Genomic DNA, 13,320 nt, shown 5'->3' with positions numbered 1-13,320 from the left:
GCATAGATAACAGACACACAGAGGCATGCGGATTGCCGATGAGGAGAGGGGCGGAGACTGGAATGATGTAACTACAAGTCAAGTATCTCTAAGCAGCATCAACAGCCACCTGCAGCCAGAAAGCTGCAGAGACAGATCTTCCCCAGAGCCCATGAAATCACGGCCCTGCTGATGCCTGGACCTTAGACTCACGCCTCCAGGAGCAGGGAGAATAAACAGCTGTTGTTTAAAAACACCAGTCTTGTAGTGTTTCCTGTGACAACCTTAGACATTAGCAGGCCTACACCACTCTGGTGCTTCCTTCTCTGCAGACTGTCAGTCATCCTGAACTCTTCCCTTTGTGGGATGTTGAGAACAAAGGAAACTCCAACTCCAGTTTAGACGTGGGATAAAGCTAAGGACATGACCCCCTCACAGCTCAACTCTTACTAGGGATTCTGGGAGCATCACAGTTCATGTCCTTCCTAAAGCAGAAGACAGTGGGTATAAGAGATTACTCGGCATAGGGGATGTCACCCGCCCCAGGGGTCTTTCAAGTCTCATGAGCTGTCAGCACAGACAGAGGGGACAAGACACTGGCATGAACTTGCCCAGGCCAAAATATAAATCTTCATCTTTTGTATTAATTCATTCTACTAAGAGGGGAGTGTTAGGAGGAGGGTATAACTCAATGGTAGCTTATTAAACTGTGTACCTGAGGTGTTGGGTTTCATCCCAGCATGGAAGGAAAGAAGGTGAGAGAGGGAAAGAGGAAGGAAAGAAGGGGAGAGAGGGAAAGAGGAAGGAAAGAAGGGAGAGGGGAAAGAGGAAGGAAAGAAGGGAGAGAGGGGAAAGAGGAAGGAAAGAAGGGAGAGAGAGGGAAAGAGGAAGGAAAGAAGGGAGGAAGGAGGAAGGCAAACAGTTGAACTTAATCGACTTGATCCTTCTAGAGTTGAAAGCTGAAAAGGAAACTGAGGAGAGAGACCAAAACAGACAAACACAGGAGAGAGACAGACCAAGACTCAACAACACCGTCAGCCAACTGGATTTCCATGACTTCAACCAACTACTTCATCCAACAGCAGGGGAAGCCATGCTCCTCTCACAGCCCTTAAGAAACAATACCAAGATCTAGCACCTTCCGAGGCTCTGAAGCAAACTGTAATTCATTTAAAAGAATAGAAACCACACAGCCTGTGCTTTCAGGCTGCAAGGAAACAAACTAGACATGGACAGCAGAACGACGGCCAGAAAATACCACACGGCTGTACAATGGACAGCACGTTTACAGTAACAATGGTCAGAGACAAAGTAGCATGAGAAATGTCCAAGTGTCTGAAATAAAACAAAAATGTGCAGGATGCAGCAAAAGCGCTGTGAAGCTGCGGGGTGGGGTGGGGTGTGGCACGGAGTGTGTAGTCAGGGGTGGGGCTGGGGCGGGGGGGGGGTATGGGACCATATGTGTGTGAAGCTGGTGGGGGGGAGAGTATGGCACTGAGTGTGTAGCTGGTGGGGGGAGTATGGGATAGTATGTGTGTGTAGCTGTCGGGGAGAGGGGGGTATGGCACCGAGTGTGTGTTTTGGCAACAAAGGAATAGAGAAATCAGTCATCTGAGCTGAGCTGAAGGTCAACAGGGGACGCTGGGCATGAGAACATGCCTTTAATCCCAGCACTGAGAGACAGAGGCCCATCTGCATAGTGAATTCAAGGCTGGTCAGGGATACATAGTGAGACCTTATCTATAAATAAATAAACAAACAAACAAATAGAAGAAAAGAAATGATGCGGGCTCTGTGGTGTTTGCCTGTGACCCTAGTTACTTAATGAATAAAAACGAGGGCCTGTCTGCTCCTAGGTATGGTTGAGGAGAGGATTTTATGGTAGACAGGAGGGAGAGAATAATCAGAAGCATCTGGAAGAGTCCAGGCTGAGCATGGCCATCAGAAAAGACTGGGCCATGAGAGCAGAATGAGGCAGGAAAGCGAGGGGAGAAAGAGGGAAACTACAGAGCACACTTGGCCAAAATGGTGGGGGTTTATAGGAAAGAAATGCTGGAGGAGAGAGGTAGAGCTCAGGGGCTGGAGAGGTTTAGAGTAGAGAGTGAGGGGAGGAGGGTGAAGGGAGGAGGGTGAGGAGAGGAGGGTGAGAGGGGGAGGGGTGAGGGGAGGAGGGAGAGGGAGAGGAGGGGAGGGGGGGGGGGAGGGGGAGGGGGTGAGGGAGGGGGGGGGAGGGGGGGAGGAGGGGGGGGGGGGGGAGGGGGGGAGGAGGAGTGAGGGGGAGGGGGAGGGGGAGGGGGAGGGTGAGGGAGGGAGGGGTGAGGGAGAGGAGGTTGAGGGGGGAGGAGGGGAGGGGGAGGAGGATGAGAGGGGGAGGGGGAGGGGTGGGAAGGAGGGTGGGGGAGGGAGGGTGAGGGGAGGAGGGTGAGGGGAGGAGGGTGAAGGGGAGGAGGGTGAGGAGAGGAGGGGGAGAGGAGGAGGGTGAGGGGAGGCGGGTGAGGGGAGGAGGGGGAGGGGAGGAGGGTGAGGGGAGGATGGTGAGGGGAGGAGGGTGAGGGGGGGAGGGTGAGGGGAGGAGGGGTGAGGGGAGGAGGGTGAAGGGGAGGAGGGTGAGGGAGAGGAGGGTGAGAGGAGGAGGTTGAGGGAGGAGGATGAGAGGAGGAGGATAAGGGAGGAGGGTGAGGGGAGGAGGATGAAGGGAAGGAGGGTGAGAAGAGGGTGAGGGGAGGAGGGTGGGAAGGTGGTGGGTAAGAAGTGCTGAGAGGAATCAGGAATCTGAAACAAGATACTTGAGCCACTGGGAGAACCTGGTGCTCAGTGTCTGCTTTGATATGTTAATAGCACCTCAGTTAACCATTTGTCCTTGATTTCTTCCCAACCTAACACTTAGGAGACTGAGGCTAGAGGATCACTTGAACCCAAGAATTTGAGGCCAGACCCTATATCTTCAAAAGAAGAGAAAAAAATAAAATCAAAGAAACTATGAACAGGAAATCAGCAGAGAAAGCCAGTAAAAGAAGCTGACTCTTTGAAAAGATCAGTAAAATGCATAAACCCTTAGCCAGACTATGAGGAAGAGAAGCTATAGATCAGTGATGTCAGAGATGAAGGGAGGTTATCACCAAGTTCACACAGGCATTAAAAGAGTAACGGAGCAATAGTGCAAACAGCTCAGCGTTTGTATTTGACAACCTCAGTGAAGTGAGGAGTCTTCAGAAGAGAGAATCTGCTGAAATCTGTCCCAGAAGAACCTGACAAACGGAACATTTTGTGGATGAATGAAGTTAAATCAATGATAAACTGATTGAATAGATTAACCCGTGGGTTTCACCAAACATTTAAGGAACCACTGATACCAACTGTCTACAGTCTCTGAACAGGGGTTTCTTCACTCACTCCATGAAGCCATGACCACACTACCAAAACCAGTGTCTACAAGAGAAGAAGGTGACTGTATAGTAGTTCCTGCGGACATAGACGTGAAACTTCTCAAGAAGGGGCTAGAGAGACGGCTCCAGACATTAAGAATGCGAGCTCTTCTTGCAGAGGGCCTGGGTTTGGTTTTCACACACAGTGGCTCACAGCCTTCTGTAAGCCCAACTCCAGGGCATCCAATGGCTTCTTTTGGCCTCTGTGAACACTGCATGCACATGACACCAGACATGCATGACGGAAGCAGCAAGGGTCTGCCTTCCGAGCCATTCCTTCACCCACAATAAAGCAGGTAGGTATGTGTTAAGGAGGGTGAGCAGAGAGAATATTATAGTATAGTGTAATACCTGTGTAATAATTGGTCCATGTTATCATTAGGTCTTCTTATTTTTTATCACATCTAATGTATAGATTAAATTTGATCATAAATATGTGGAACCTGGCTCTCGCCAGGGGTCCTCATTAGAGTGACATCATCTTTAAACCCCGCATGGCAATCCCTGACGTACCACCGTGATGCCTAGGGAAGACAGGGTGACCTGCAAGTCCAACTACTTCCTTAAGATCATCCAACTTTTGGATGATTACCCAAAATGCTTCATTATGGGAGCAGACAATGTGAGCTCCAAGCAGATGCAGCAGATCCGCATGTCCCTCCAAGGGAAGGCTGTGGTGCTGATGGTTAAGAACGCCATGATGCGCAAGGCCATCAGGGGGCACCTGGAGAACAACCGAGCTCTGGAGAAACTGCCGCCTCACATCCGGGGGAACGTGGGCTTCGTGTTCACCAAGGAGGACCTCACGGAGATTAGGGACATGCTACTGACCAATAAGGTGCCAGCTGCCACTCAAGCAGGTGCCCTCGCTCCATGTGAGGTCACTGCGCATGCTCAGAACACTGGTCTGGGCCCTGAGAAGACCTCTTTCTTCCAAGTTTTGGGCATCACCACTAAAATCTCCAGAGGTACCATTGAAATTCTGAGTGAAGTGCAGCTGATAAAAACTGGAGACAAGGTAGGAGCCGGGGAAGCCACACTGCTGAACATCTCCCCCTCTGTCTCTGGGCTGATCATCCAGCAGGTGTTCGACAATGGCAGCATTTACAACCCCGAAGTACTGGACATCACAGAACAGATCCTGCGCTCTCACTTCCTAGAGGGTGTCCGCAATGTGGCCAGCGTCTGTCTGCAGATTGGCGAGCCAACTGTTACCTCAGTGCCTCGCTCCATCATCAATGGGTCCAAGCGGGTCCCGGCTTTGTCTGTGGAGACTGACTACACTTTCCCACTGGCTGAAAAGGTCAAGGCCTTCCTGGCCAATCCATCTGCATTTGCGGCTGCGGCCCCTGTGGCTGCTGCCACCACTGCTGCTCCTGCAGCTGCTGCAGCCCCAGCCAAGGCTGAAGCAAAGGAAGAGTCAGAGGAATCAGATGAGGATGTGGGATTCGGTCTCTTCGACTAACCCTCTCAATGCAAGCAAGTCAGCCTGATTAATTTGAGAGAGATGGAAATAAAGGCTTACTTCTCTTTAAAAAAAAAAAAAATAATGTGGCACCAGAAATAGCATATATAGGTTTGAGGGATCCACTGGGCCTCTTAGAGCATATCCCTTGAGGATGGTAGAACTACTCTTTCCTTGTCTCATTTTTCAAGTGTGTGTGTGTGTGTGTGTGTGTGTGTGTGTGTGTGTGTGTGTGTGTGTGTGTACATGGAGATAGGGGGTTGATGTCCCTTCAGGATCTCCCAATCAAACCCAGAGCTCACTGATTTAATTAGTCTGCCGAGGCAGCTTGCTTTGAGGATCTCCCTGTTTTCTCCTTTGAGGCTGGAACAGATTACATCCATGCCCATCCAGCACTTACATGGGTTTAGGGACCTGAACTCTGGGCCTCATTCTTGTGCAGCAAGATCTTTACCACCACACCAGCTTCCCAGGCCCCCAGCAGCCTTTCTTGAGAACCATGCCAGCCATGGGGGAGGGAAGAATTCTCTCAAGACGTCTCAATCCTCCTCCAGTCATGACTGCTTTTCCAGAAAAAAAATTTCATGCAATTCTGAGTATATTTGTACATAAAACAGGTGAATTAATCAATTACTGACAGTAAATCATAAATGTATCTTAGAAATTTATTTGAGAGTCACATTATTTTATAATTTTTATTAAAGACTAAATCAAATTTGCATGCCAATGAGAGGATATGCATATTTATTTTTACATAGAGGATTAAATCTTGATCCAAATATTTGATACCGCATAAGAGAGAACATGAAGGTTTTCCAGAGTTCACTGATATTTTGATTTTATAATCAAGGCTGAGAATGTCACTTTGCATAAATATTATGCATACTAAATGCCATACAACAAAATTGCTGGAAATTCTTTCCTAATCTCAAACTCAAGATAGAAAGTTTTCCAAAGAAACATCCCAATACAACACAATCCAACAATATTTGACTCTGACACGTACACGCTGAGCAATGGCGGTAGGAACATCTTGAGTCTTCTCTGTAATTAAACCATTATGTTTCTCCAAGAGCAGAAAACTTCACACTGCAATTCATGCACAGCAGCCTTGAGTTTGAGCAGAGTTGTCTGGGGCAGCCCTTGGTGTTCCCTGGCCAGACCGCATGCACTGGGCGCCTGCTGTTGTCCAGGTGCTACAGGGAAGTCACGTGATACGGTGTCACGTGTCCTCCCAGGAACACCTCAGATCCGCCCTGAGCTGGATTTCTGAATGGATTTTTTGCTTTCTATACATACAGAAATCTTTTGCCCTGGCCAAAGTTTTCAGTGCCCTATGCTAGTTACTCACTCCCTTTGGGACTGTGACTCAGTTTAAGCTCAGCTCTCTATGGTTTTACGGAGACGACTAAACCACGAGAGTCTGACAATGTACAGCACCGTGAATAAGCTCTCTCTCTGGCCTCCCGTAACAATAGCGTAGCAATGTAGAGCCATCAAAGGTAATGAGGGGACACTCTAACCTGGGCTGCCTACGGAAAATTGTCCACACGTGGGGACTGGAGCAATGGCGCAGTAGTGTTGGTCCCTGGAACCCACGTGGCGATAGAAGAGGATATAACAAGTCGTTCTTTGCCCTCTACACGCACACCAAGCATGTGCCCATGATCACACACATCACGCACACACTATTCATATTTATTGTTTTCAAATCATGTTTGTTACTTGAAATACTAAAGGGCCAAGGACTAAGTCTTCCTCTCTACCCTACCACCAACTGCCTCGGCCCTTGCCCCCTGCAACTCTAATGCATAACAGATTTCTTGAGAGTCCTTCAAAAATACCCTTGGCCTTCATACAGATCAAATATGGGACCAGTGAGGCGACACAACCAGTAAAGGTGCTTGCTGCCAAGCCTGACAACCTGAGTTCAATCCCCTGGCACCCAAATGGTGGAAGAAGAGAACAGATTCCTATGGGCTGTCCTCCAGTCTCTACATTGCGTCGTGGTATGGGAACCTACAGTTCTTCCTTCTCTGCCCCTAGAGAAAAAAATTAATCTCAAGTATGTCCAATAGGACAAACATGTGGCTCCCTTCCTCAGGAGAAAAAAAAAATGTCTGGAGTTAACCTACCAAAGCCATGCCTTCCCTCAGCCTTCTCTAAGCTCTATTTGAACTTCAGGTGCTGAAATGCCAAATGGGAAGGTTTCTGTGTTTTTCCTGAATGCTGGCAAGTTGCCCGGCACAAGCCTGGTACCTGGATCTGACCGGAGAAATTGAGATCCACACCAACAGAGGCAGAGGACTTCACTGTCGGCTAAAAAAAGAACAGGGCAATCTCCCTTACCTCCAAGGGACTGCTGTGAGCAGAAGCCACGGGGAGTGCAGGGGAAACATCTGGCATGTCTGGCCCCTCCCCCTCCCTCCCACAGTTTCTCCAGTACCTTCTTCCAGAAGACAGGGGAAGGAACGGCAGATCTCCACCATCGACATGCTGTTTAAGCACCAGCTTTGACCCAGTTCTGTTTCAAAGCACTACTCTCTCCTTCCTACCTCCCACGGACGCCCAACCGGCTGCCGAGTATAGGGAACACTGAGAGAACTTAGGCCAAACGGGATCCTAGAATGGTAAAGCCTTTGAGAAAACAGCTGTTTGTTTGTTTATCATCAAGTTTTTGCTCCTATCTCGTTTGATTACAAGAGCCTGTTGGGGAAATAATAACCCTTTACACATCGGAGGAGTCTGTGCTGGCCTCCAACCTCCATTCCACTTCAAAACAACTCTGGAGAAAAGATGTTGAGAATCGTGCGAGTTAGCTAAAAGGCCCCTGTCAGACAGCCCTCTTCCTGGTCCCTGCCTCCTTCAGTGTGGCTAGCTGACCTTTACATGGAGTCCCAGAAAGAGGCCTGTGGCTTCAAGGCTCTGGCAGCTGGAGAGGCTTGAGCAGCCGTGGCTCTGCCTGTCCCTCACCCTGACCTGAGGTTCCTCCTCCACTTCAGGCCCTGATGTAGCAGATGTCTTTCAGGCTGCCCTGCAGTGCTCCAACTTCCACGGGCAGGTCACTTCCCTTCTGAGGAAACTGCCCTGTGTATAAAAGCTTCCCTTCTATGGCAGAGGAAGGGTCAGATTGTTTTTCTTCCTGGCTGCCCCCCCCCACTTCTATTTGTGGGACACGACACAGGGAAGGGGGGCATAAGTCTGGCCCAAGTGGACGCTCCCTCCCAGATCCGAGATTGTTCCGGAAGGCCAGCTGTGGTGGTGAGCAATTGGCATTTCTCCAGGTATCACAGCCTGGGTCCCCACAGATGCCTTCTGGTGGAGCTTTTCCCTGACTTTCTCCTGCCCTCTAGCCTCTTCCTCCTCGATTCCTCCAGGAGAAGCTAGAACCTGTGGAAACCAGAACCCACCTCCCCAAAGCCAATCTAAAAACATTTCTCTACTCCATTCCCCGTTCTTTCAGGTAAACGCTGACCTCAGGTCTGGAGAGACGGTTCACCGGCTGCTTTTACAGAGACCTGCGTTTTTTTCCCAGATCCACATCGTGGCTCATAGCCATCTTTAACCACAGTTCCAAGGGATCTGTCACTCTCTTTTGGCCTCTATGGAAACCAGGCACGCATGTGGCACACATACATACACATAGACAAACCACCCATAAGATACAACTAAATCTTCAAAAATAAAAAAGAAGTCCAACAACAAATGTTGGAAAGGATGTGGGGGCAGAGGAAGCCTCGTTTGCTGCTGATGGGAGTGCAAACTGAGACCGCCACTGTGAGAATCAGTTCAGAGTCTACAGAAACAATGTAAAAATAGATTTACCACATAACCTACCTATACCATTCCTAGGCCTTTGCCCAAAGAACTCCATGTCCTACCTCAGAGAGGTCTGCACCTTCACATATTTACTGGTGCTGTATTCACTCCAGCAAGGAAATGGAGCCAACTTGAATGCCCATCAGCGGAACGGTACTGAAAACGTGGTTCATGTACAAAACAGAGCATTATTCAGCTGTAAGGAACATGAAACTTGCAGGAGATGAATAGATCCGAAAAGCACAACATTAAGGGGTATAATCTTAAACTCCAGAAGACAAAAAACAATTATTCCTGCTATATAAGTGGTAGTCTGGAATATATACATGAATGCTGTGAACAGGTATCGAGTATGGGTATATGCTAAAACTCAGAAAATAGGGTAATATCTGGTGAGGCAGAAGGTCAGAATGTAGGTAAGGGGCACATAAGTCATGAGAGGAGTAAACTCATGTTTTCCTAGTTTAAACTCTTCCATAGTGCGCTCTTCTCTCTCTCTCTCTGGGAAGGGTGGGTTATATGTGTGTTTATAGTGTGTATGCGTGTGTGTGTGAATGTGTGTCTGTGTGGTAGATACATGAATTTAACTCTACATACTGAAGTAGCAAAACAAACAAACAAACAAAAATTTCTAGACATTTCTACATTCCCAAAGATTCCAACCTCTGTTGCTATGCTGAGGCATGAATGTGAAAGCTGGGCTTGCTTTTAATGCTGTCAGTGTAACAGAAGTTAAACACACTAGTCACTGAACACATTTGTCACAGATCCACTTAGAAAGATCCACTTAGAAAGAAGTAATTTAAAAAAAAATATTGATTTGGGGGAAGGAATTTTATAGACTAAAGAGGGAAAAAAACCCAAAGTCAAGAGACTCTATGAAGGAAAATGAAGAGAACACACACAGAAAAACAAAAGGTTTCTTATGTTTGCAGACTGGAAGTTTTCATCCTGTTAAACTGTCCACACTTCTGAAAGTGATCTGCAGATTCTACGTAACTTCCATCAGAACGCCTGCGGTGTGCAAACAGAAACAGGAAGAAAGAGAAAGGGGACCTGGGATGTCGCTCAGCAGTACAGCACCTGCCTGGCCTACATGAAGCCATAGATTCAATCTCCAGTACTGGGGTGTGTGGGGAGAGCCAGAGAGAGAGAGAGAGAGAGAGAGAGAGAGACAGAGACAGAGACAGAGACAGAGACAGAGACAGAGAGACAGAGACAGGGAGACAGAGATAGAGAGAAACAGAGACAGAGAAAGATAGACAGAGACAGAGACAGAGAGAGACAGAGAGGAGAGAGACAGGGAGATAGAGACAGAGACAGAGAGACAGAGAGAGATAGAGAGAGACAGGGAGACAGAGAGAATTTATGTGGAATCCCCCAAAATTCCAAAGCATCTTACCTAGAAAAAGCAAAGCTGAAGGCATTGTAATTCCTGACTTCAAAACATACTACAAAGCTATAGTAACCAAACAGCAAGGTAATAGCCCCAACAGATATCATCCAGTGAGACAGAGAACCAGGAATAAACCCATGTATTTGCCATAAACTATAGCATATAAAAAATGAAGCTCGTTTTAATAATGGTGCTGGGTAAACTGGCTATCCATATGCAGAAGAAACTAGATTCCCGTCTCTCAATGTGTAAAAAAAAATCAACTTGAAATGGATTAAAGACTTAAAAGTAAAATAAATAAATCTAACACTTATGAAATCTGTAGGGTAGGACACGGGGGAATACTTTGGGATATGAGCAAAAAGGGTTTTGGCTGTGACTCCACCCCCCTCAGGCAAAAATTGAGAAGTGGAAAGAGAAAACTGACTCCTCCCACAAACAGAACAGGGTGGCAGGACAGGCATTTTCTAACAATATATGTAAGGAATTCAAACAACTCCATAGAAAACAAAACCCACACAAAAATTATAACTAGATCTCTCCAAAGAAGATATACAGATAGTCAACATCCACATGGGGGTGGGCAGAACCATCCTCAGTCACCAAGGAGCACAAAGCAAAACCACAGAGTTGGGGGTGGGAGGTGACATCAGATCCGATGCAGCAGATAAGGGCATTTGCTGCTCCTTCATAAGTTCAGTTCCCAGCACCTATAGTGATTCACAGCTGCCTGTAACACTAGCCTTAGGGACCTGACACCCTCTGACTTCTGCAGACTCCGTGCTCACGTTCACTCACTCACACACACACACACACACACACACACACACACACACACACACACAATTTAAAATAATTTTTTTAAACCACACACACTCAATGCGACATCAAGTCAGCCCTGATAGAATGTCACTTATTAAAAAAGACAAAGATAACGACTGCTAGCTGCTGGTGGTGGAAAGGTAGAGCAAGGAGAACCTTGTGCACAGCAGGTGGGAGCGTGGCGACTATAGAAACGGTGTGCAGATGCCTCAGAAAAGGAGAAACGCAACTGCAATGTGACCCAGAAAGCTCTTGCTGAGTATAAATCAGGCTACATTGAAATCAGCTCTACCAAGAGCTTGCCTTTCAGAGTTACATGGTAGCAACTCACAGCAGCAGAGTGGGATCAGCCTAGCCCTGGAACAGATGAATAGTTAAGAACATACGGTAGTCAGACATGGTGGCACCCATTTTTAATCCCAGTACTTGGAAGGCAGAGGCAATCGGATCTCTGTGAGTTTGAGGCCAGTCTGGTCTACACAGAGAAACCCTGTTCTAAGGGAAAAAAAAAAAAAAAAAAAAAAAAAAAAAAAAAAAAAAAAGGTAAGCACACAACAGACAATAGAATATTATTTGTCTATAAACAGGAATACAATTGTGTCATTCATCCAACATGGGTGGAATCGGAAGTTTAAGTGACATAAATCAAGCAAGGAAAGACACTGTCTTTCAATATACACTGGCTGAATGCAGGAGAGATGCAGTGGCCCAGAGCCCGAGAGCTAGAGAGAGTGGTTAATAGCAGGGTTGCAGCCCGAGGGGAGGAGTCACTGCTAACGTCCTACAGCGTCTAGGGTTTAACCGTGGCTGGCAAGTAGCGGGTGGGAGGACTTCGCATGTCCCCACACTGAGAGATGAGAACTGTCCGAGGTGATGGATACACCAGTCATCCTGATCCAATCATAACACATTGTGCACAGACACTGAGAAATCGCAGCCACATTGTAGCTCGTGAGTACATGCAATATGTCGGTTAGAAATCAAATGCATGAGTCAGAAACTCTCTGACCTACCTTCTTTAGTCACAAAACATCTCAGAAACTGTGGGGAAACAGAAGGCTGCACAGAGAGGCCAGAAAGAATCTGGACATACAGGACCCGTGAGGGGATGCAGGCGTGACTTAGCACCATTAGCTCCTGCCCTAGGTCTTCCGGCCTTCAGTCTAAGGACTCCCGTGCCCCATCAAACTGTGATCAGACTCCCCACATGTTGTTCTTGTTGTTGAGGTGCTGACGGTGGCCAGCGAAGGGCTCGTCTCCATCCACTTCACTGCCTGGCCACTGTTCTGGAGCTTTTGTTCATTTTCTAGGCCCATTCCTTAGCCTCTCTTTATGGATTCTTGAAGCCTCCATGACACTGCCAGTAAAGGTCCTCTTTTTTTTTTTTTTTTCCCCCGGAGCTGGGGACCGAACCCAGGGCCTTGTGCTCGCTAGGTAAGTGCTCTACCACTAAGCTAAATCCCCAACCCCTAAAGGTCCTCTTTATTGAGAGGCAGTTCCTGTTGTTTGCACTCGAGAGCTCCAGCCATACCAAGAGACTCAGCAGCTCTTCTCTGAGGTCCCAAGAGCAATTACGGTGCAGGCCGATGTAAAATCAGGGACCCCAGGGTTCGAGGTAGTGTTTTTCCATGATTCTCAGAAAAGCCAGAAACAGTGTGTCCTAGTCTGCTTCTCTGCCATAAAACACTGACAAAAGCAATCTGAGGCTCGGGGAGGGTTCGTTTTTCTTACACATGCACAGTCCACCTTTGAGGGAAGTCAGAGCAAGAACTCGAGACAGGAACCTGGAGGCAGGAACTGAAGCAGGAACCATGGAGAAACACTGCCTGTTGGCTTTCTCCCCTTGGTTTTCTCAATGTGCCTTCTTATCTGACCCAGTGGTGGCACCACCCACAGTGGGCTGGGCCCTCCCACACCAATCCTTAAGTGAGAAAACGCCCTACAGACTTTCCTACATGCTAATCTGATGGAGGCAACTCCCCCGCTGAGGTCCCCTCTTCCAAGATGACTCTGGTTTGGGACTAGTTTGACAAAAACTGACCAGCACACATGTAAAATAGGAATAGAAACACTTCTAGCCACTGAGCTCATATTTGTAGAGAATGGTAACCGCACCATCAGTGCTAGCTACTGTTCTTATCAACGTACGAATGAAAGCCTGTTCCTGGGGCCGGAGAGTTGGTTCAGCAGTTCAGAACACTTACTGCTCTTGCAGAGGTCCCAGGTTCAATTCCCAGAAAGAAGCCTAGTGGGACTTGGCCCTAGGGAACCTATGGTGTCAGATTCCTGCCCCCCCCCATATGATGGCTGTTGGGAAAACTGGAGGGAAAAGGCCCCTTCTGAGTGCGGGGGACAAAAATGACCTTCAGGCAAAGGCAAACAGTAGACCATGGATCGGTAGAAGCACTTGGTAT

At 47.9% G+C, this 13,320-nt stretch overlaps 1 protein-coding gene across 1 annotated transcript; it reads left to right on the top strand.

The window, feature by feature from the left end:
• Window positions 1-3,924: 3,924 nt before the first annotated feature.
• LOC116895375 (60S acidic ribosomal protein P0-like) lies at window positions 3,925-4,869 on the top strand. Its single transcript, XM_032896669.1, has one exon. The coding sequence runs from the start codon at window positions 3,925-3,927 to the stop codon at window positions 4,867-4,869; it is 945 nt and encodes a 314-aa protein (XP_032752560.1).
• Window positions 4,870-13,320: the final 8,451 nt, after the last annotated feature.

This window comes from Rattus rattus, chromosome 3, assembly GCF_011064425.1.
Source record: "Rattus rattus isolate New Zealand chromosome 3, Rrattus_CSIRO_v1, whole genome shotgun sequence".
NCBI lineage: Eukaryota > Metazoa > Chordata > Mammalia > Rodentia > Muridae > Rattus > Rattus rattus.
The sequence above is the reverse complement of the archived record's forward strand: the minus strand, read 5'-3'. Positions and strand labels throughout refer to the sequence as shown.